At 32.7% G+C, this 25146-nt stretch overlaps 3 protein-coding genes across 7 annotated transcripts; 2 read left to right on the forward strand and 1 right to left on the reverse strand.

Annotated features, from left to right (window-relative positions):
- The first annotated feature begins 59 nt into the window (after positions 1 to 59).
- On the forward strand, positions 60 to 3587 carry LOC107021134 (pentatricopeptide repeat-containing protein At3g02330, mitochondrial). Its single transcript, XM_015221735.2, has one exon. The coding sequence runs from the start codon at positions 537 to 539 to the stop codon at positions 3108 to 3110; it is 2574 nt and encodes an 857-aa protein (XP_015077221.1). The 5' UTR covers positions 60 to 536; the 3' UTR covers positions 3111 to 3587.
- A 151-nt stretch (positions 3588 to 3738) lies between these two features.
- Positions 3739 to 12774, reverse strand: LOC107021135 (ribonuclease 2-like). 3 transcript variants are annotated; one of them, XM_015221736.2, is made up of 10 exons: positions 12378 to 12773; positions 12107 to 12135; positions 11939 to 12012; positions 10147 to 10248; positions 10027 to 10030; positions 8872 to 8963; positions 6070 to 6231; positions 4902 to 5001; positions 4200 to 4280; positions 3774 to 4019 (listed from the first exon to the last, which is right to left on the reverse strand). In XM_015221736.2, the coding sequence occupies exons 1-9, from the start codon at positions 12602 to 12604 to the stop codon at positions 4204 to 4206; spliced, it is 867 nt and encodes a 288-aa protein (XP_015077222.1). In that variant the 5' UTR covers positions 12605 to 12773; the 3' UTR covers positions 3774 to 4019; positions 4200 to 4203. The 3 variants fall into 3 exon arrangements, with proteins under 3 accessions (XP_015077223.1, XP_015077222.1, XP_015077224.1); XM_015221737.1 differs by lacking the exon at positions 4200 to 4280 and having other exon boundaries at positions 3739 to 4019; XM_015221738.2 differs by lacking the exon at positions 8872 to 8963 and having other exon boundaries at positions 10027 to 10044; positions 12378 to 12774.
- A 2476-nt stretch (positions 12775 to 15250) lies between these two features.
- On the forward strand, positions 15251 to 22128 carry LOC107021025 (mediator of RNA polymerase II transcription subunit 19a-like). Of its 3 annotated transcripts, none has more exons than XM_015221595.1 (7): positions 15251 to 15462; positions 16652 to 16718; positions 17617 to 17906; positions 18099 to 18332; positions 19077 to 19133; positions 19327 to 20428; positions 21539 to 22128. In XM_015221595.1, the coding sequence occupies exons 2-6, from the start codon at positions 16688 to 16690 to the stop codon at positions 19375 to 19377; spliced, it is 663 nt and encodes a 220-aa protein (XP_015077081.1). In that variant the 5' UTR covers positions 15251 to 15462; positions 16652 to 16687; the 3' UTR covers positions 19378 to 20428; positions 21539 to 22128. The 3 variants fall into 3 exon arrangements, with proteins under 3 accessions (XP_015077081.1, XP_015077080.1, XP_027773689.1); XM_015221594.2 differs by having other exon boundaries at positions 15256 to 15462; positions 19332 to 20428; XM_027917888.1 differs by having other exon boundaries at positions 15262 to 15702; positions 19332 to 20428.
- The last annotated feature ends 3018 nt before the right edge of the window (positions 22129 to 25146 follow it).

Genomic DNA, 25146 nt, shown 5'->3' on the forward strand with positions numbered 1-25146 from the left:
TTGTCTTTCAATGTGTTATATTTTAGCTTTCTTCTGGTGTATACTACGGTCACTAATTAAGTGGTGTTCATGATCTTGTCATTGAATCTTGTATGGTGTCTTCCAGGTCCGAAGGCCAAATAATTATCAACTACGGAATTGTCAAATATATCTCTTTACCACCGTCAGTAATAGTTCAGTTTTATATAAAAACACGGTATAATTAAAAATTTTAAATTCTGAATACACTCTACAAAATCCCTAATAATTTAGCGAAGAAGTGATTTGTTTGTAAAATTTGCTGATGAATCTATTGTTATTTATTGTTGACATAATGTTACCGTCCAAATAATGTAAGTACAGAGAAAACGAAAAAAATATCAATGGAGAACACCAACTTTTGTTGTAAAATGGGACTTTTGGTGATTACGCAATGATTTTAACCGACAATCCTTGTTGTATGAAGCTGATTTTAAAAGTTGATGGCATGTCTCCTCCTTCACCAACACTAAACGACTCGATTTCGTGCTGTTTCATCAACAGTTGGATATAAATGGATGGAACATTGCCCTGTACGATTTACAACACTTGCAGCAGCAAACCAAATGCACCCAAACAACTACAGGAGAACTTTTTCCCATATATACCAAGAATGTGCGAAACACTGCACTCAGCAACCAGGCAGGCAAGCTCATGCTCGGATGATAATTTCTGGGTTTCAACCCACTGTTTTCGTCACCAATTGTTTGATTCAGATGTATATAAAATGCTCCAACTTGGGTTATGCTGATAAAGTGTTTGATAAAATGCCTCTAAGAGATACGGTTTCTTGGAATGCCATGATTTTTGGGTATTCCATGGTAAGTGAATTGGACAAGGCACAATTAATGTTTGATTTGATGCCTGAAAGAGATGCAATTTCATGGAATTCTTTGATTTCCGGGTATATGCAAAATGGTAATTATGGGAAATCTATTCAAACTTTTCTCGAAATGGGAAGAGATGGTATTGCTTTTGATAGAACAACTTTTGCTGTTATTTTGAAAGCTTGTTCGGGTATTGAAGATTCTTGGTTAGGGATGCAGGTGCATGGGTTAGTCGTCAGGTTAGGTCTTGCTACTGATGTGGTGACGGGGAGTGCAATGGTGGATATGTATTCGAAATGCAAGAGATTGGATGAGTCGATATGTTTCTTCAATGAGATGCCTGAGAAGAACTGGGTTTCTTGGAGTGCTCTGATAGCAGGTTGCGTTCAAAATAACAAGTTTGCTGATGGATTACACCTCTTCAAGAATATGCAAAAAGGAGGAGTAGGAGTGAGTCAATCTACTTATGCTAGTGTCTTCAGGTCTTGTGCCGGGTTATCAGACTTAAAATTGGGTTCTCAATTGCACGGTCATGCATTGAAAACTGATTTTGGATACGATGTCATTGTAGCTACTGCCACTTTGGACATGTATGCCAAATGTAACAGTTTGTCTGATGCTAGGAAGGTATTCAACTGGTTGCCAAACCATAATTTGCAATCCTATAATGCCTTGATTGTTGGGTTTGCTCGAGGTGATCAAGGATATGAAGCTGTAATACTATTCCGGCTTTTACTGAAGTCTTATCTTGGGTTTGATGAAATAAGCTTATCTGGTGTGTTTAGTGCATGTGCTGTATTCAAAGGGCATTTAGAGGGAATGCAGCTACATGGGGTAGCTTGTAAGACCCCCTTTTTGTCCAATGTTTGTGTGGCAAATGCCATTATGGACATGTATGGCAAATGCGAAGCACCACAAGAAGCTCTACGTTTGTTTGACGAAATGGAAATAAGAGATGCAGTGTCTTGGAATGCTATAATTGCAGCTTACGAGCAGAATGGACATGAGGATGAAACTTTGATACTATTTTTTCGGATGCTTAAGTCAAGGATGGAACCAGATGAATTCACTTATGGTAGCGTTTTAAAGGCCTGTGCAGCTCGTCAAGATTTTAACACTGGCATGGTGATCCACAATAGGATCATAAAATCAGGGATGGGGTTGGAGTGCTTCATTGGGAGTGCTGTAATAGATATGTACTGTAAATGTGAAAAGGTAGAAGAGGCAGAGAAACTCCATGAGAGAATGAAGGAACAGACAATCGTTTCTTGGAATGCAATCATATCGGGGTTCTCATTGCGTGAACAAAGTGAGGAAGCTCAGAAATTCTTCTCTAGAATGCTGGAAGAGGGAGTAAAACCTGATAACTTTACCTTTGCAACAGTTCTTGATACCTGTGCCAATCTAGCTACTGTCGGGCTCGGAAAGCAAATTCATGCTCAAATTATAAAGCAAGAATTGCAATCAGATGTGTTTATAACTAGCACTCTTGTTGACATGTACTCGAAATGTGGAAACATGCAGGATTCTAGGTTGATGTTTGAAAAAGCACCAAAAAAGGATTTTGTCACATGGAATGCTCTGGTTTGTGGCTATGCACAACATGGTCTTGGAGAAGAGGCTTTGCAGATCTTTGAAAAGATGCAGCTTGAGGATGTAAGACCAAATCATGCAACTTTTCTTGCAGTCTTAAGAGCTTGTGCACATATAGGACTTGTTGAAAAAGGACTGCAACACTTCAATTCAATGTCGAATAACTATGGATTAGATCCTCAATTAGAACATTACTCATGTATGGTTGACATATTAGGGAGGGCGGGGCAAATTAGTGATGCACTGAAGCTTATTCAAGACATGCCTATTGAGGCTGATGATGTGATTTGGAGAACTCTGCTTAGTATGTGTAAGATGCACAGGAATGTGGAGGTAGCAGAAAAAGCAGCTAAGTGTCTCTTGGAATTAGACCCTGAGGACTCGTCTTCTCATATACTTTTGTCAAATATTTATGCTGATGCAGGAATGTGGAAAGAAGTTGCTGAAATGAGGAAAGTGATGAGGTATGGTGGGCTCAAGAAGGAGCCAGGTTGTAGCTGGATTGAGATCAAGTCTGTGCTACACATGTTCCTTGTTGGTGATAAAGCCCATCCAAGATGCAACGAGATATATGACAACCTTGATGCATTGATATGTGAAATGAAGCGAACTTCTCAGATACTAGATAATGAACTTCTGCTCAGCTGTGAAGCTACAGAAGATGAGCTCTGATATCCATTTTCCAAATGCAGAGTTTATTGGTTTTAGACCAATTCAGTCTGAACATAGGATGGTTATTATGGAGGTATGCAAGGGAAAGAAGCTTTGCTTCACGTTGACCCAAGAAAAAGCTTGGGCCAGCTTGGGGATATCCGAGGGAGATATTTAGAGGCAACAGCACTGTTTGACAGCATGCACACCCCCTGGAGAACACGAGTATATTTAGAGACAACAGTACTGTTTGACAAAATGCACTTGTGCTGGTAGGAGGAAATGAAATGATTGGTGAAATTGTCCTCCAGATTTATTCGCGAAAAAGAATTGCTTCAAAAAGACAATTTACAGAAAATTAGAAACTGTAGACTGTAGTATTGGGCTTTCAACTATATTATTTATCTGAGAGATTTCAGTCTCCTGATTCTTGGGAAAACTTAAACATGGATGAAGCAACTATTTTGACTTAATGAAGAGATGTGTTTTGATGCTCGACATAGAGTTATTTACCATACTTTTCTGGAGTTCCATCTGTTTTATATACTGTAATTTCTACCCTTTTGGGGAATGTTCCTCTTTTCCTAACAATGAACAACATAACAACAGTCGTTTAGTTGGTTTGCATTTTGCAGGTAGAATACTTAACTTTCATAGAAAGGAACCATACAATAAAGCAAAAAATTAAAGAATTCTCGTTGAGATGCTATTTCGATAAGACCAGTAACTTACACCAACATCATCTCATAATCGTTACAAGAAGATTGTATACCTTATAAATACCAAGCTGAACACTCAACATCTCCACAAAGCAATAAGGATCTGATCTTATAAACCCTGTAAAATTTACCTGATCAAATTGACTTACACCATGGGAACTGCTGTAAGACTATCGCTCAGATAAAAAATCTGCCGTTGTGTTGTCAAGCCCTGTGAAACCAAAAGATAAAGTCAAGAAACTTTCAAGTGCTGAACCCAAAAGGTAAAAATATATGCCCCTTTTTTGAGTAAATATGTGCTTTCATACTCCTAATCTGATCTTGATAATTACACTTTCTAGGGTCGACAGATAACTCATGGGGTTTAACTTTGAGTTGGGAGTCCAGCTACCTTCTCAGATAAATGCAAAAATCAATAGTAAGTGAACTGCAAAGCAAAGCTTGAGACCGAACCCAGCCACTTGTTCGTTACCTTCAGAGAACCAAGAGTAAGCTTCTTAAAAAGATGAAAAATCTCATGAAAAATAGACAATGGCAGGGAGTGTTCAAGAGGAGATTAGGAGAGCAAGGGATGAAACAAGAAAATATACACATATTCTCCTCTTTACTCTGTTAACAGATAAAAAAGTAATATCTTCCAATATATTTTCTTGGATATAACTAGCAGGTCAAATTTATGTTTTCTTTGTATTTGTTTGATTGATAGGTCAACATGTAAACTCATAACCAAGTAAAATATTTATACAAAATAAGGAGATTTAGAAAACAATGATGCTTAGACCATTTGTAGGCTAGGCTAATCAGGCATAGACAACTTTTAGACGCTTCGGTTTTGATCAAGAAGGTACTGTGATCACAAAAATAGTCATTTTGTTGCTCATTTGTGTGTACAAGGCTACAGAACTGCATACTGGTGGGCTAATCATCTTACAAAATAGAGCATTGTGCGAAACAACAGAACATGATGACATTTGACCTCCAAAAATGTCATATTAGTTGATCGGATCACAAACTGATCAATCTTTAATTCATCCAGTTGAACTAATCTAATTAGATAAAGATGCACACCCAGATTGTGTGGAAGTGAACTTACCCCCTGAACCATTTACTACTGGCAAGCTGACATACTGAGGACATGACCCAGAAGAGACTCTACCACTTTTGATGATAGAACCACTTGCACAATCACGAGGCTGTAAAAGAGAAAGGAATTGAGAACCATATTCACATTAATGATAGAAATTGGAGCTTTGGGGGTGATAGTCGGACAATATACAATCAGACATGTTTTGGTATTAAATTAAACAATAGATAGACGATAGTTTGACATAAAATTAACCAAGCAGCGAGTAAAAAAAAAGAATTAAGGAGTCCTTTAATCTGCTAGCGATAAGATAAAAGAAATCGGAATGGAAGAACTGAATCGTCCACCTCTATATTGTAGACTCATCACATATAATAGTTAGATTTGGACAAGCAAAGAAGTTAACTGCAAATACTGGTTGCACTATTGGAGTAAACATTAATTCTTGTCATGGACTAACAATGACAGACATCTTAAATGAGGCGATAAATTGGGAATTTTTGGGGATGAAAAACTGACAATTTACAATAAGACATGTTTGTGTTAGTAACTTAAGCAATATACAATTAGATATAAGATTATCCAAGCAGATATTTAGAACTAAGAAGTCTGTCTTATCTGCAAACATGTAAGACGCATGAATTCAGAATGAAGGAGTGAACCATCCACCTCTAGATTCTATACTCGTGATATCTACTGGTTAAATTTGGACAAGGAAAGAAGTTAACACCAGACACAAGTGCATCATTGAAGGACATACTAATTTATATCCTACACTACACAATGTCAGACATCTTAAACGAGGTCATCTACAAAATGGAAGTAGTGGGGATGATAATCTGACAATATATAACTAGACACGTTTTGATATCAAATTAGGCAAAAGAATATTAGACATAAGATTAACCAAGCAGAGATTTAGATTAAGATGTCCGCTTTATTTGCTAATATGTAACGTAAGAATTAAGATGAATGAACTTGGAAAGTAAGTACATAATCACCCATCTCTAAATTGCACACTCACGATATCTACATGATAGATTTGTACAAAGAAAGGAAGTGACAACAAACAAGGAGTGCATTATTGAAAGACATAATAATGATTTCGTTGCCTAAATAATGACAAACATCTTAAATGAGGCCATCCAGTTCAATTAAAGGATTAGAGAGAACCAACCTGTAAATCCTTATAGAAGCATATTCTTAGTTCCTCCACCGCATCGCCTGAGCATATCAACTCTGGAGTTGCATGAAAGGCATTTTGAATGGCTGAAATGATGCCTCCCAGTGGATATTTCTCAGAATTTGAGGGTACATACCCGGCTTCAAACAGAACTCCCTGGTTAATTTCAATTTTTTAGTAAATCAGTAGTGGACTCAACTACCAGGCAACCACACTATGTAATTATATTTTTTAAGAGGAACAACATCTAACTTTTCAACCAAATGAAATGAAGCTGTAGTGACATTTCAAAAAGAAAAAAAAAACATCTGAACATGGAATGCTAAAGGAATGTTAAGTGATCCAATGCTTAACATATCCAGAAAGTTATGATGCAGTTTATTAAGAAAAAAATTCAGCACAGATGATGGGAAAGTGATCACTTTTTCAGTATAATAAAGTCCAACTGCTAACTCTCTTGGTATATTTTGCATCTAAGGATACTCTAATGAGTAGTAAGTTATTGCAATGAAATTAATTCCAGAAGGCTGTTGTAAATGTAACCACAATCTTGTATAGCTCATATTGTCGACGATCATCCATTTAAAAGTTTACATTGACCAAGGGGAATTTTCTTAGGAAAGATATCGATAACATATGTGATTTTAAGTTTTGACATAAAATATTAACCAAGATATTCAAGATGAGCTATTAAGCTGCTGTTGTATCTGACACATAAAACAATTTCTTTGCCCCAGTACTGAATATATGCAAATAAGAACCAAGAACAACATACCCAGTGAAATCCCACTAGGTGGGGTTTGGGATGCAAATAAGTACCAATTCAAAGTTTAAATCTTATAGAAAATACACAAGGCAAAGTTTATTGGAGTAAATCATATATTATTATAAGCATGAAGCCTCAAAGATAAAAGTTGAAAGACCAATTTACCCCTAAATATCAAAATATTGAACCACATTTATTATTTAATAATTGAACAATTCTCTTAATCAAATTGTAAAAAAAACGTAAAATAATTAAAAACAATTCAAACGTCTATTCAAATTTCTGCCATTATTGTGCTCTACATTTACCAATGCAAATTTTACCAAATATTGTTATTTAATCATATATTATTATAAATAATAAATTTTCTATAATTTTAATACAATTATTTATTGGGTATGTTAATGGTCATTCTACTTAAATTGCAAGTAACGGTATGTTAGTGGTCATTCTACTTAAATTGATGTATTCAATAATACCTCTTTAACTTCTACTAATTTGTCCAATATGCATGTGAATTTGAAAAGGCAAACATTCTTATTGAAAAATATATATATTATTTGTGTGAAAAAAATGAATATGCGAGCCAATTAATATTTTTTCATTGTAATTTTTTGTTATCATGTAAGTCTTGTATTATTATAAGAGGGAACAAAAAAAGTTAAAAGTTAAATTACAATACCCTTACTATAAATTAAAATGTTATAAAAGCATTTAATTATTTAGTTTAAATGTTAACTTGTATCATTTTAATAAAAATGTAGATGACTTTAGCATTTTCTTAAATTAATTCTTAATTAAAATATAAGCAAATAATTAAATGTTTGTAATGTGAAAAGATATATTTTAATTGTACATGTATATCCTAAAATAATTATTGGCATATGAAAAGAGTGACCCCCCATTTATCCGATTAATGCCACTGATTTTATTTATTTTATTTATTATTACTATGATATTAAAAGTGTGTTATTATATATGAATGAATTAGTAATAAATTATTGAGATGACTTGTAACTGCCTCATTTATTACTAATTACAATGATTTGTGTTTTTCATCTTTTTAATTACTCATTCAAACTAGACTAGATTCCATGTTCAAAGCAATAATTATTAGTGGTAATGTTAATTCTCTTATTAAGTCTAACTATGATTTGTATTTTTCATCTTTCCATCTATCTATATATTAAAGACTATTATTTAGAACTGAAAAATATAGAATTTAAACAGACATTTTTACTACTATTTAAGAACTAGGTGATAACATTGAAAAATGAAAGAAATTGTCATTCAACTGATAATAAAAAACTATTCCATCTATGATTGGCGAAAAAGACATGAAAAAATAGAATACATGAGGTGGGGAGAAGAACTTGAAGACTTCTTTTTAGACATGTCTAAGTCTTCATATCTCTTTCGAGATATATTCTCCATCACGAAGATTATTGTTGTTTCTAATTTCTTTTGCATTCCTAATAAACTCATTGTGGTGTTGTAATCTTTTAGCTATTATTATGAGCTTTTGAAATAGATGTATGTATGAGATTCAGTGTTTAAATTATATATCTATCAGTTTTATATTTTAATTATAATTGTTCTTAATCTTGTATAATTTTGATAGTACTGTCTTTTAATTTTAGAACCTTACTTAAATAATATAAATATTTCACTCTATCGTTTCTCATTAAAGTAAAATAGGTAATCTTATCAATAAGTGTGCATGTATTTTAGATATCCATTTATGGCTATAAAAGGTTATCACTGATATTTAGATCATAAAAAAGACTTATACAAAGTTAAAGGAGACTATATTATGTTAATTAATTTCACATCTTTTTTGCTTGATGCCAAATGCGCAATCCCTTTTTATTTATTTTTGTTGATACATGAAATATAATTGGTAAAATTAATATTGTTGATTTAAATATTTTCTATTTGATAGCACAATTTTAAATTATATAACAAAATTAAAAAATAAACGTGCAATGCACGTTGTCAGAAACTAGTAAATAGAATAACAATCAACTTACTGTGACGTTATATTTGAAGTAAACATTCAAAGTCATCAGGAAGTACTCATACTCATCGTGGACAACTGGATAAGAACATGTCCCGTGTTTTTCTGCGAGCGATGACATAAAATTATGAAAGATCACACTACATACAAAAGAAACATCTACTAGTCTGACTTTTGTCTCTATCAGATACTTATAAGTGTAAAAACACAAAAGTTTGAATTTTAGGTTGCAGTTGGGAGGTTGGTAATGTTGGAAAATAGGGAGGAGGAGCACTCTCAGTGACTCATTTTCTCTTGAAGACAAGTGGAGAAAGTGGTTCTCCTATACTTCACTCTACTTGCTTTCTCAATAAATAATGCTCTTTGAAGACAAGTGGACTTTTACCAACTTGACTTCATTTTGGCTTATCAAAAATAGCTATAATATCTGAATATTTTTGTAGGACTATCCTAGCATGTACTATCATATTTTTTGGTCAAATGTACCTAGTTCAGTAGATTTACCATCATTTATTCAATTCATTCCCATTTTTCTCAAATACATGTATTCAAACATACATATGTCCTAACATTAATATCCTAAGTACATGAACTAACTAAATTTATGTAACACACAAATCAAAAACTCCTCTCTTTCAAGTGCCAAGACAATGTTCACATTTCAACAGGTAAGACCCCTATTTTATCCTCTCCGTATCCTCCATATTAATGGTTAGGTGCTTGCTTCAGAAGTAAAATGACAGTTTTATCCATCTGAAGTATTTTAAGGGTTCTATTTCCTGCCAGACAAGAGATAGGGTGAAGGGCAAATAAAGTTATCCCACATTTAGTAGAAAAAATAACATTCCAGACTGGCCTTAACTTCAACTTAGTTATCCGCAAACTTTCAAATGATAATTTTTTTTTTATTTTTGACTTGTAAAAAAAAAATGTAAAATGAGAATGCACAAGGACTATAAAATGTTAATGTAATTATATCTAGGAGAAGAAGGAACCAATAATGTTAGAAGATGTGAGAAATAAGGGACTTCCTATTTTATACACCCTTCTGGTAAGTAAAGAATCTTGCTTCTCATTTAAATCAAAGATCTTGATCAAAGCCATCAAGACATCTTGCAAGATATATGTATATATAAACTGAATATAAAATAAGGCAAAGAGAGATTACCCCACTGAAAACGAATATCTCCAGAGTCAGCATAAAAGAAATGCAAGAAGGACATGTTAGTTCCTTGAACTGTATCGAATTCTTTATCAATCATTAGTACAAGTAACAATGAAAAACCACCTCATGAGCCCAAAACGATCCCTTTTCGTGATGACAAGTTGAGGTGGCCTTGCAACTAAAAGAAGGCCAGTACTTCTTCATAGGCTTACGCAATGTTGAAATCTACAAAATGAATGGATATGTAAGCTCAAAAGACAATGTTTCAGACTCAGTGCTGGTGAATATTTATATAAATATGCAGTAGGAAATGGATGTCCCCTAGAGTTGAAAAAAATAGAAGCTTCTTTATTCAGTCCCATCTGCTGAATTCTCAATATTCAAAATTATCACAGATCCTTCTGTAAAGAACTTCCAGATGCTCATATTAAATATATTACTAAGCAACTTGCCAGCAGAGATATTGATAGGCTTAACATTTTAACTGTATCTGCATACTTAAGCCAGAACTGTGATACCATTTCCCAGCAAAAATCCAAGGCAAGGACCTTAAATCAGTATCTTGAAAGGAGAAAGGCATTTAAAAGCTCCATAGCCCGCTAGTGTCAAGCACAAAGCTCTATTAAACTGCCCATTTTAGTGAAGAAAGAGCAGAAATAATATAAATGTAATGCAATAAAAATAACAACAACGGCAAGCAACAGTTATAGAGATTTACTGGCATGTATAGTTATTGTTTGACGATGTCTGGTTTGTGATAGAACCCATCGGTTTTGAGGAACATATCTTAGCACTTTGGTGCTGCATTGAACACCAATTGAGCGGGGTGCAGCACCTACGCCAACCATACACTCAGCTTCAGGGCTTAAACACGCCTTTACAACACTGGGTTTTTTTTGTTTTTTTTTTTAAATATGAAAAGCCTTTACAATACTGTCTTATATCTAACAACAAAGGGAAGTCCAAAATCACTAACAAGAGCACATTAACTTTAAGGATTATCCCATTCATACAATTCAAAAAGTTAGACACTTGTTTGGAAGAAGTATATCTTTCTGTTGAAATTATATTTTATATCTCTGAATAATCACAAGTTAATACAAAATACATTGCAAATCAAGTGTTACAAATAATGCATGCAATACACATGAAATTTTTTATAATAAAATTCAGAAAAGACATCCTTCTATATTAAGGCAAAGTTCAGGATTGATCAAAGGAGACTGAAAAAAGAAGAAGTAGCACTTTAAACTTATAGCCGGTAGAATGAAATGAATGTTCAAACAAAACAGATTGTACACCATGAAAGGCAAACTTATATGCAATCTAAGACTCTTCAACTAAAACCAGAAATAGAAATGAATGATCAGTCATAAAAGTGCAAGTATGATGCTAGTAGTACATCAGGTTACTTTGCCGAATCCTAATTTCTGGAGTTATAAGCTTTGGGAACCTCTTTATGAATGGATAACAACGTTTGCAAATCCAAACAGTTCACATTTGTCTTAAAATTCTTCATTTGTTTGAAACTTATTCTCTGTGACAAGCTTTTCTGGATTTGGAGTCAACATGTTTTGACAAACAATATAAACAGATCTTCAGTTACATAATTCCCTATTAAATCCCACCAACACTTGCAGATGGGTGCATTATGGGTATGAATTATTGTAGCCTTCACAGCCAATAAACTGCTTTACCGTCAAAATATATGAATATTTTGGGAACGAAAGCACGCGCCCATCTTCCATGAAAAAGCATGCTTCAGGTCTTTAACTAAACATTAACAGTTCTACCAATCAATTCTCCCTTCAAACCGGTATATAGCTAAGCAACAACAGTTCCACCAGTTAACTTTCTCTTCAAACGGTCCTCACGGAATAAAAAGGTGGTCCGGGGAAAAGGGTTAGCAATATACCTGCTCCTTATCAAATTGGGGGCCAGAACAACATGCAGGCCACGTTCCGTCATTGTAATCAGCCCAAAGTCCATCTGAAGCAAGAGAAACCTTATTCAATTCTACCTCTCACATTGCACAACATGAAAATAAAATATAAATACATCCTTCGCAACCGGAATAACTTACGAATAGTGAATATTGATGGTGAGTTTGAGCTGAAAAAGAAAACAGACAAAAAAAAGGTAAGCCTCTGCTTTCAAATGTCATGAAATCCTTACAAGACACACAACTAGCTTAAAATTCCTTAGACATGATATAATTTTACAATCTGAGAATAAATAGGCAAAATGAAGAAATCAATCGACAATTAGTCTAATTTTACAATCTGCCAATCAGCTGAATAACTAATCTCTGCGAAAAATCATTTGAGATATGAAAGAAGAATAAAGAGAAGTACCGGCAACAGGCATTGGAAGAGCAACATTTGGTGGTATTCCGGCAAGCCGTGCCAGGCCATAAGAGAGATAGCTTGAAGTAATCAAACTCTCTCTGGTGTCCGGTTTGCCTGCGTAGCAATCCATCTTCCACATCCCAACTACCGTTGATTCGGATAACGGAAAAAGCTCCGATGAGCAAAGGTAGCAATTGCATACAGAAAATCGCTTTGATTTTAAGGGAAGCCATTGCTCCTTACACTTATTATCTGTTAAAACTTCCAAGTTCTCTCTTTTCTCTAGTACGGAGAAAATACAGTCTCCGGGATTGCCCGCTTCGAAGATCAGCGGCGGAGTTAAGATCGTTGACGGAGGAAGATAATTTCGCGGTTAATTCTAGATTCTGTCATACTAAGCATCTTTCTAAGTTACTGTTTAATTAATTAAACTAATAATTACAGTTTACTGATCCAGGTTTAAGTAAAATAAACGTTTCGCTCTTTTTTACTAATTTTGCTCGTATTTGGCACACCTATTAAAAATAATGATTGAACATTACTATTTTATCATACTTAGATTAGTCTTTGAAAAATGATTTGAGAATGAGTAATTAATATTGAGTTAAAATATGAAAAATAATAATAATAATTTTGATACATTGAAAGTGACAAATAAAAATAAACAATTACTTTTAAAATAACGGACAAATAATGAAATAAAGAACAAAGAAAGTAAGAAGTGATCATTTCAAAAAGTATCTGAATTAAGATGAGTAATTTTACGTAATTGACGTGTTAGAGTCAAACCCTCTTAAAATGTCATCAATCTACTAATCTTGCATAATTTGATCAACAATTTACTTCTCTATGTTATGAATTTGAATTATAGAATCAATCGTTAATGCTTAAGATATATGACTTGCATATGGTCTCTTCAATATTTTCTTTAATGAAAAATCTTGATCTAGTAATAAAGTTTATGTGACCTACAAGCCACTTGCTGGAATTATACTTAAATCAAGATAGATTGTTTATTCTTTATTAAGGGTTGATTATACACAATTTTATGAGATTCATGTTGATTTTTGGAATCAAATGAAGGTCAAAAGACCATTTGATTAACTAAGGGACATCGCGACATCTTCGCTTGATGCTAATTTCAGACTTAGCAGTTTATTAGGTCATGTATAATTTCAAACTAAATCAAAATCTTCGTTGTTTGAGTTACTTCCAAACACGTACATTGAAGATCTCATTTGTTTTTGATAAATGCAGAAATTTTCGTTCAATTAGATGAAGGCTTATCTTTCTCGTAGGATTATATGAGAAAGGAGAGAGGAAAATGATTATTTAAATAGTACTCCCTTCGTTTAAAAAAGAATGTTTCTATTTTATTTTTAGTTTGTTTAAAAAAGATGATTCCTTTCCTTTTTTGGCACACTTTAACTTTAACTTTTTACGTGACATGTTTAAAACCACAAAATTAAAGGGCATTTTGGTACATTTGACATAACTTTAATTTAAAACCACAAGATTAAAAAGTTTTCTTTCTTTTTTTAAACACCGTTCCAAATCAAATTAGGTCAATCTTTTTTAAACGGAAAGAATATCTAAATTAAGAGAAAATAATTTTTTTACGTGATTTATACTTAAAAATTTGAATCCTAAAATTAAATATTCAATATACTTGTAGAGTACCGTTAATTTGTAAAATTTGCATAATCTGAAGCAACTATTTATTTATTTATATTTCAAATTCAGTTATGAAATAATCGTTGACACTTAAATAAATTGCTTACATAACATCATTGAATGACATTATTTAGTTATTGTAGTTGCTACCAATAACCACTGCCATTTTTCATATTTTTTGTTAACTTATGTAAAATATAGAAAATGGCAAAATGCTATTCTAATTTATTAGTCAATTCTCAATTACGCACGCGTACTTTGATATTAGTGGATTCTATTTGAAGCAAAAAGTAAAATAATTTGAGCCGAAATTACTATAAACTCCTTCAGAAACCAGGTCAGACAGGGGCAATTAATGTCAACATGACACAGAGGAAACAGAGTCGCGACATCGCCAGTAAAATAAATATAAATATTACGATGTCGCAATAATAATAAGGGAAAAGGGTCTAATATATCCCTCAACTTTGTCATTTAGAGCTGATACACCCCTCGTTATAAAAGTGGCTCATATATACCCCTACTTGTAAACAAATGGCTCACATATAGCCTTTTTCTCTAACGGAAATGAAAAAAATAATAATTTTAATCTAAATTTTTATTATTTTTTTTCTAAAAAATATAATCCCATATGAGTAAATTTAATCCTCGTCAAACATATTTTTTTGACTTTTTTTTGTTTCAATGACTAATTTATATTATTATTTTGATAATCAAATTTATTTATGTTTCACTAATATTCTTGTAAAACTTATTTTAGATGACCAAATTTTTTCTTCGAATACGAAATTAAATTACAATACACAAAAAAAAAAATAGTTTAAATTTTTTTCTTTAAACTAAGGAATGAAAGAAAAAAACAAAAAAAGAATAAGAAACTCAAATAATTATAATAAAAGAAGTCAAAAAATATTTTTTTGTATGAAAAAAATTAAAATATACCTTGAACTTTGATAGAAGAATCATATATACCCCTAAATAATTTTTTTTAAAAAATTAGAAGTAACAAATATAAATTTAAAACTAATTAATAAACTTCCGTTAAATGAAGGGTATATGTGAGCCATTTTGTAACGGCAGGGGTATATGTGAGCCTTTTGTATAACAGTAAGGGCATATATGAGCCACTTTTATAACGAGGGGTATATCAGCTCTAAATGACAAAGTTGAGGGGTATATCAGACCCTTTTCCCTAATAATAATAATAATAATACGCCGTAATTGGTGCCAATATTTTTTCAACTCTGTGAAATTGCAAAATTAGGGTTTTCTCTTGGTTCAATTATACGGAGCTTACGGTGAATTTTTGCAAACCCTAAGCCCTGAATTTCAATTATTTTGATTCAGGAGAATCTTCAATTGGAAAACAGACGAGCTTCGTTCTTCAATTGGATTGGATATCCATCAGTTTGATCGAGTAAGCTCTTTTTTCGTAGTTGGAGATTTGAATTCTCTATGTACTGATGGTAGATTGTGAAAGGGATCACGTAGTCATTAACTTCAAAGATCAATGTGTTTCGTCATTGATATTCAGATGTATTGAAATTATGAAGCTCAAATTGTAATGGAATCAGCTTTTAATTAAAAAAATTTCTCTATTGTAAGTTGAGGTCAGGTCAACTCAGCTTATTTCTCCAACAGAAAGAGGTAAGTTGAGGTAAGTGTAATTCTCTCCTCTTTCTGTTGGAGCAGTAAGTCGAGTTTTTTTCTTCTTTTTTCATTTTTATTGCTCAGTCTTGTCAAGGATCAAAGTGTTAATTTGAGTTGCATTCCTCAAGTGAATTATTGAAAATAACTAATCTTTAGGCTGAAAAAACTGGTTTGAGTTGCATGTGTGAAGTAACTGTTGGGAAAAACCCATTCTTTAGGCTGGAAAACTGTTTTGAGTTGCATTTGCAAAGTGACTGTTGGAAAAAAATTTAATCTATAGGCTTGAAAAACTGTTTTAGTTGCATTTTTGAAGTAACTGTTTGAAAAAAACTAATCTTTAGGCCAATTATACACAATTTAGTGAGAGGTTGGACTTAATGCAGTAGATAACATTTTCAGTCACTATAGACAATTTTCGGGACACTATGCACTCTAAATAACATAGCCGCCATTGTACACGGGAGACACTATTCTTACGACCAATCTGAGTTCTTGTTTTTTTCCCTTTTCCTTATTATTTACTTCAATTTTCTTTTTGTTGTATCTATGCTTGATCAAATAAGACCTCCCTATCCACTTGAGAGTAGAGGTATAGAAATTGCATATGAAATGATCTCTCTGCCAGCTTATATATAAGTTCTTAGTTGAACAGATAAAAGCTGTCTTTCTTTCTGTTAGTGTCGCTTTTAGCACCCTTTATCTTTACTCTTGGTATTCTGGTTTGAACATAGGCGGTAGTTGCCCTGCCAAATCCATGACATTAAGGCAGTATTTATTTGAAAATGATACTGACAAGGTTTATGAGCTCTATCATTTTGCACTATGGTTGTATTATGGTTACATTCTCTCAATTGTCCTCCTCCAATGCCATTTTGTTTGCATTCTAGTCATATGAGTAGATTGACCTTTGCTGCACTTGATATTTCTGGATCGTCTTACCTACTGATGCTTTCCAGGAAATAATGCTCTACTTATATACTTGGTGCTGATTGATGGATCCAGATAGCAAGAATTTTGGAAGAGGTAAGACTTTTACATGTTTACCTTTCCCTCAAAAAATAAAAATAGGGACATGCAGTCTCCTTGCTTGTTACACGTGTTGACTACTGCATGTCTACTCATGTGACTAGTATGCAATTGATGAATAATGCTCTTTATTGCATCCATAGGCTTATAATTAAGGTGAATGTGACACATCGATTGATATTCTTGTTCAGACTCCTGATAGCGAATTTATTTGCTGCTGAAATTTGTTTTATAGTCCTATTGCTCTTGTTCTTACTTGCAAGAAGTAAAGATATTGTTTTATTGCCAACTCATTTATGCCGACTTCTTCTGCTTAAAATGATACCAGCGGCATGATCAGAAATTTTACGAAGGGTGTTCAAGCTATAAGGAATTATTTTTTTTTTGGAAAATGGATGCACAATCATACTTAATTTAGTATGAAGTGAACTAATAGAGCAAAAGAAAAAGAAGAGAGAATAGAGTTCAATCTAGAAATAAATCACTTTCAGGTTTTAAGATTTTAAGCCATAGGTTAATGTAGACCTGTGGAATGTGGAAGAGCTTATAGATATGCTTCTGAAAATAAAAAAAAAAGTAAACGCTCGGCATTAGTTAAGTTTCTTAAGGTGTTAAATGAACATAATCTGGATAGCAGAGGAATTCGTAGTGGCAAATGAATATACAGGTGTTGTGGCAGGATTGCCATTTTATTACCAACTGACTGCAGATTGCATCTGTATTCTGTAGTCTTTTACCATTCTTCTGTGTTGCATATTCCTTCACAGATATAGTTGGTTTATAAAATATCTTGATATCTTACATAGTTGGTTTGTTCTCCTCTTTTGAATGTGTTCATGTTTGATAAAGATATATATAGTTTATAACTGTTGATTTGGTCCAAATATATTGTTAGGGCCAAGAGAACTCACAGGTGCTCGAGATCTTATTAGTCACTTCAAATTGTTGCCTCATTATGAGTTCTTTGGTAAGAGGTCGCTTCCATTATCAATTTCCGATACACATTATCTTCATAATGTGGTTGGAGACACAGAAATTAGGAAAGGTGAGATGATGCAGTTGGATCAGCTCACGCAGGATACTTCCTTTTCAAGAGAGACAAGTTCATGTATCCGTCCCTTTGACTTAGATGTCCTCAGAGAAGCCTTCCAACTACGTGAAACGGCTCCAGTCAATTTGTCTCCTGTAAGATATCTGCTTTTGAATTTGGATGATCTAACTCCATTTGTAAACCTTCTAAGCAACACTTTTATTCTTTATGATTTCTGTAGTTGGAGCTTTTGAATTGGGTTTCCTCATATGATGTGCTGAAACATAAAATGTTTTTTCCTGTTATAATAGTTGCTGATCAGTAAGTCTTTTCATGGTGTTTGATAGTCTGACAAAGGCACCCCCACTATAGCTGGAAAATCTAAGAGCGAGATGAAAGACAAGGAGAAGAAGGAGAAGAAGCATAGAAAACACAAGGATAAAGACAAGGAGAAGGACAAAGAGCATAAGAAGCACAAACATCGTCATAAAGATCGGAGTAAAGACAAGGACAAAGAGAAAAAGAAAGATAAAAGTGGCCACAATGATCCTGGTGCTGAGCATTCAAAGAAACATGAAAAGGTCTGCTGTCATCTTAACTCAAATGATTTTGTTTCAAGAATGATGATTCTCATGGTATGTTGTTACTTTGAATAATTTCTTAGGTTCATGTTCAGAAGTTCAGAGGACTGGTTCAACATTATCTTAACTAAGTAAAATCTTTTAAAGTGGATGAAACTACAAATTTCACAACTGATCTCAGTACCATTGTGCTGACTGTTGCACTTGCTTTCCTGAATTTATACTTGATAATTAATCCATTTGTACATTATCCTTTTTTATTACAAGTTGCCTCTCTACGATCAAGTGGGAACAATATTAAGATTAATTAAGGTTCAGCTTCCTAGGCATCGAACATGAGGTCTTTGAAATGAACTGCCACTTGACTTTTTAAGTTATTGAGGCGAAAAGTTGTTGAGTCCGGCCCGATTCTGTTTAGTTTAGTGATACAGATATTTTAACTTGGTAATATTCGGATCCACTCCTTTACTCTAAGAATAACCTCATGTTTGAATTTTGTGTAATCTACTTAATGCGGTGTTGACTTAATAGTTTTTCTCTCTGATAGTTTGATACTTCCTTTTTTGTTTTAAGTTCTTTCCGGGGTGGGCCTATTAAAATGTTTTTTGCCGGGTGGTACTTAACTATTGAGTATCTTTGTGGAAAATTCACCCTTGGAATTTGGCACTCAAAGAGTCATACTTCACTGTAACAAAAAGGATAAAAGAACTCATTGATTTTGATCTCTTCTTAATCTGATTTCAGAAAAGGAAGCATGACGAGGAGGATTTTAATGGTGTCCACAAACACAAGAAAAGCAAGGTAACTAAAAAATGTTGGATTCATATAATATTTTTCTTTACTATATTTTGAACCTTCTTTATTGAGGAAATTTATATATTTGCAAACGTTAGTTTTGTGATATAAATTCATTGTACACAATCTAATCCTTACACTTAATATACATTCACCTTTTACTAATTGTGGCTTCATCTTACCTGATAAAACGTTGCAGCACAGGAGCTCAAAGATAGACGAGATTGGTTCAATAAAGGTAGCCGGCTGAATTGTGCGTGTGGTTGTATAATTTATGTTGTCCCAGATTTTGCAGTTGAGAATTTGGAGGGTTCCTTTATTTAGAATTGTGAAATATCAGAAGTTCATGTCCTGATCAGTTCATTTATTGAAGAACTTTATGGCATGCGCTGGTGTTGACATCTGTATCTTTATTTGACTGAGACTGTTCCTTGACATTACTGGTCAGATGCATCGAAATTTTTTTGCGTATTCACGAGTGCAATTTGGTGGTTTTGATTTATATAGTTCAATTTTCCCCCTTTTCTAAATAACCACCATGAAAAAGTAGGCATGCATCTAGTCTGGCCTCTACAGTGATAAAGGAGTCATCTGCATGTCTGACAAAATGTTTTCCTGCCTGTTTCGGATATCAAATCAAAATTTTCTTCTCATAAAAGTCCGGTGGAACTATCTTATACTCCTTTATCCTTTTTTATCTATCATTTAAAGTTTTGGCACACGCATTGAGAAAACCATTTGCTATCATTAACAGAATGATAAGGGGTATTTGACTAAGTTACCCGTAGCTGTTTTGCAAATGATTAGCTATTGACTATATCTGCCCTCTTAGAGTAGTAAGGCTGGAACTGGAAAAAGAAATTATCCCTTTGTTGGTTTCTGAAATGATAAATACTTTAGAACATTTTTTTTGATTAAAGTGATAGATAAAAAAATTCACAATAGAACAAGGTACAAGAAAGCATATCTTGGAAAATTTTTGAACATTCATGAAAAAGTTTGCTGTTAGAGATTCATTTTCATCTTGCAAAGAGACGGCGGAAAAATGTGTTATGGGTGCAGCCTCAAACTCATTATGGTAAGGTGGATATGTGATATGGAAGTGTCTGAGATGCACTATCCTTGAGCATAAAAGATGTAAACTTTTGTCTATGCTGTCCTGAATGTGCTGGTGGAGATATAAGGTGAAACTGGTCAAGGCTAGTTGGAAAAGGATGGAAGTTTCTAAACCATACTGGAGTACTGCTTACATCAATAAAGAAAAGCAACAGAAGTAATCAAATGATATGTCTAACTCTAAGGTACTTTTGTATCTTCTATTTATTTATTATTATTTTGGCTCATTTGAATCAATTAATAATTATGTGTACTTCTTTTGGGATGATTTTTTTGTCTCCAGTCTAAATATGTATGTGTGTGCATATTACTAAACATTTTCAGTTGTGTGTTGTTGAAAATTGATCCCCTGATTAAGATGTCAGTAAACAAGTAAATGAACTGGACCAACTGAGCAACCATATCTTTTTTGCAAGTACTGAGTATCTCATTGAAGGAGGATCCTCTCCAGCTTAGATGATGAACTTGGAAATTTGGCTACTTTAAAATGGATTTATGTGCAAGTCTCATGCACAGAAAGGAAGTCGTAACAAGTTCCCCATCCCCCCGATGTTTCATCAACTTTGTTATTAGAATAATGGTGGAAAAAATTACTGAATGGCTGGTGGAATTATAAGAAAGAGAAAATGTAAGATTTATGTGTGTGTAGAAAGGCTAAAAAGGACATGCTTGACGAGTATGCAATATTTGAATTAAGAACAACTTGCAGTGGATGAAAAGTAGAACTTTTATTCAAATAAGTGTCCTGTTCAATCACTGCATCATTCTGAGTTTCACCTTTAACCGGTTTCTATAATGATCATCTGTTTACGTGCAACTAATGATTTTAGAGTTTATTTTGTTGACATGTGCTGCTTAACATTGAACACACGTTTTGCTTCATTTGGAATTGAAAAGCTATTAGGTTTTTCTATATGATGAAATATGTCAAGTGCTTTGGTCTTTTTATGCTTCATTCAATATTTTTTCTGTTGTGGATTCAAGGTCTCTGTGGCCTGATGTTCTTCACAATGTAACTTTTCAATCCCTAATTTGGAGTGAAATGAAATGAAACATTGGCACTGTGTGGAATTTTCATCTCAAGTAAAGCATTTGAAGAATTGCTAAGAAAAGGGTAGTGCAAATAATCTTTTGTATTGGGCGTTTTGTTATTTTCCCTCTTTTTTTCATGTATTATCTGCCAAGTTTACTTGATGTAGTGTTCTTGATATCAACTTGGGTTTTTTTTACTAATAGCAGAGGTGCTGATTATAGTACTTTCTGTAGCTTAATATTTCTTGCCTTCGTGCATGCAGAATAGCCTCAGGATGGATTTAGTTCAACGTACTCCCTTGTGTTATATTAAGGGCTCCCATTAGTTGGCAATGATGGTGAGGAACTTGATCCATCTTCAGGTTTAGCAAGTTGCTGCATGCTGTTGTATGATTCTATGTTTCCCTCTTTTGAGGGCTCTAATCCCAAAGGCTCAGTCTTAACCATTTGGAGCTTTGGGTGATAAAATGAGAAGGTTGAGATGAATGTTGGTCTGCTCTTCTGTCATTTGTCTTCTCTATTGAGTTTGAAGGTTAACCTCTCAACAGCATTAAGCATCTGCAGATAATTTTAAAAAAAGGTGTCGCTATATGGTCATTAATGGAATCACTCTTGTATATACTAGGATAGATAGAATGAGATACATAACTCCTTTCTTGATGAAATCAAGTTTTATTTTTGGCCAATTTTATCTGCATTGGACTTGGCTATGCTAATTGTTAGATGCTCCTAGTGATCAACATGTAAACAGTAAATTTTTGGCTTTTCTATTCGAATCCTGGACTAAATGGTAGTCCTACTGCAATGTATGAGAAGTTTGTATAAATAGGCAATGGAGATGATTTGTACTCAACTTTAGGCACTTTATCCCTATCTGCATTTGGTTTCGTTATTTGATCAAGGTCATGCTTGAATGCTTCTTTTGCTAGTCCGGTTGTATGACCAAAGAATCATGACAGTTCTAGCTCATTAGTGATCTTTGACAAGAAAAGGGAGAGTATTTGCTAGGTTCCTAGTGATAGTATATATTGCTCGGACTCTCGACAATGATGTTATACTCGTGTCGGATATTCAAAAATTACACTCTCTTTCAACTTTGCTAGAGTCTGAGTTCTCATGACAGAATGAGCATTTTCTGGAATTCAACTTTGCATTACACTTGTTGCTATAGATGCATTGCATGTAATTTGGTATGTGTACAGTTTAAGTAGGAAGCAAAAGCAGCTGTTATTAGGCTGGAAGAACATGTATTGACAAGTCATATCTGGATATCAATTTTTTGTTTTTAACTGCCGGCACATTGCATGCATGGAGGAATCTTTCGAATATCGCATATAATAAATAAGGATTGAAGTTATATACACTGACAATTTACAATTTACGCTATTAATTATTGATAATCATATGACATTTTAAAGCATCTTTAACTTGTTTTCCCTCTTTTCTGGTATAAGCATCTTTCATCCTTTTGTAGTCAGTTAGCTACATCAAATCAAGAAAAGACAAACCAATCAACTATGATATAGTTATGACACGAGTCTTGTATTAGTATGAGTATGTATAAAGAAGGAAGTTACGTTTAGACTTTGTTATACTTCTAATAGTTCGAGGCATTTGAGAAAAAAATCTGTGGATTTAATTTAAAGCGGATCGAGTAAAATTAAACGTATTAAGTAGATAGATCAATGACTCAAGATGGTTGGGGCAGGACTTTAACTCCTTTTCTATTATGAATAATATATTAATTTTAATTCCGACGTACTTTGAATGATTTAAAGCATAGCTTCACACAAAGTAGCATTAAGCTATGTAGGCTCTTGTTCGTCAAATAATTAAGTTCACCACTTTGGTATTATTAATAAATAATTCCACATAAAATATACTACCAATATTAATTGAGTGCGATGCTGAATAGGTGCAATAATGATGGACGATTTTCTTTTAAAAATTATTTAAAGTACGGACAAATTTTAGATCATACAAAGGAGAAAACTGATAGAAAGATAAAAAAGGTAATTATATAAAGAGAGATTCTCCACTAAAGCTTTTTTTGGTGTTTTAGGGCCTTTTTTTTCTTCATCTTTTGGTATATTAATTGTAAAACGACTTTCAACTTATGCAAGATAATGTTGATAATTATTGCAATAGTCTGATATACTAAGTTTTCGTTATACGCAGAATTTAAAAATAAATCAAATCACGGGAACTTATTTTTACAAGTGAGATATGAAAAGAATAAGGTGTACGTGTATATGAATCTTACTTTTATCTTTATAAGATAAAAAGATTATTTTTGATAAATTATCGACTCAAAAAAATTATTTTCGGGTTGTTTCTGGGACAAACTTTTCCAAGATGTTTACATATCGAAACGGCTAGTAGATTCTTCAAACTTTTTTTTACTCATGTCATTGAGATATCATTTTTACCTTTTTTGTTACTTTCATACTTTATCATTTGTAATAAATCTTTACAATTAGTGACAAAGAGTAATTATTATTGTGCTTAATTAATTGATTAATGTATTATTTCATGTCTCTTACAATTATTTTGTTTAGTAAATAAATAGGAGCGTATATATGTGTCCATGCATGTAGCTCTACATTATTGGAAAAGTATTTGTCCTAAAGTCTAAAGACATTTTTTTAAAAAAAGTTTGGTCTTGAAATGATAATATTGACAAACTTTATATTATAAGAAACAAATATTATAATAATGGGAAACTTGTCCAAAATTTTATTATATAGTTTATTCTTATTTTTCTGATTTGCATGTTTGTGAGTGTCCAAAATGGTTACTTCTTCCAATTCCATTAACTGATAAACTGCTACAAATTCACATGATAATTGGACTCATTTGTCAGTTGTTTTTATGTTATCGTAATCTCTCCGTCTCAATTTATACAATATTATTAATATGATAAAGATAATTAATTTTTTTTAAAAATAATTGTGATTCGTTTTAATATATAACAGATGTTTTGTGTCTTAATTACCATATTATTTCTAACTCCTTTTTAGTAAGGTGTACATTGATACCTGCTATATTCTCTTCACTATATCCTTCTTCTTTATATCTGGATTTATTGTACTTAATTCGAGAATTTTTCAAAAAATAACATATTTATTTTCATAAAGTAGTAATAAAATCTACGTATATTTCATCCTCTCCAGATAACACTTATGAAATTTAATCACTAGTGGTTGCTGAGGATAATTTGTATGGTTATAATTTTTTTTTATTACAAAAAAAATTAAAATATAAAATTGCGTCATTTTCTTTTGGACAAAAACAAAATTTGATAAAGTGTGATTGAGTACTAGATTATTACTTTATTCGGTCCCAAATATTACTACTTCTTTTGAACTTTTAGCAAAAGATAAATTTGTTCTAAAATATCTAAATGATTTTTTTTTCTTACAAAAAATCACTATTATAAATTCAATAAGTGAAGTATTAGTTTAATAAATGAGAAATATTATACGGATATAAGATAATAAATGCATTAAAGAAATAGATCTACCTATCATCAGAAAACATTTAATTTATTTACTTTTGTTTTGTCCGTTACACAAAAGTCTTCTCTAAAGTTACAATTTGCAACTTTTTACTTTTAAATTAAGAATTGTTTAGCTATTACTAAGGTGTAATACATTATTGTATAAAATAATTTTAAACATCCTTTTTATTTCCCACAAAATTTGTATAAATTTTATATTATTCAACATTGTAAAAGTTTTGTATCGATGATGCACATAAAAAAATTTAAATCTATAAAAGAAAAATGGATTATTTCTCTTTGTTAACCTTGATTTTGATGATTCATTTTGAAACATAATATAATGTGCATTATTACTAGTTTATATACCTA

The sequence above is a fragment of the Solanum pennellii genome, chromosome 6 (assembly GCF_001406875.1).
Source record: "Solanum pennellii chromosome 6, SPENNV200".
Taxonomy (NCBI): domain Eukaryota; kingdom Viridiplantae; phylum Streptophyta; class Magnoliopsida; order Solanales; family Solanaceae; genus Solanum; species Solanum pennellii.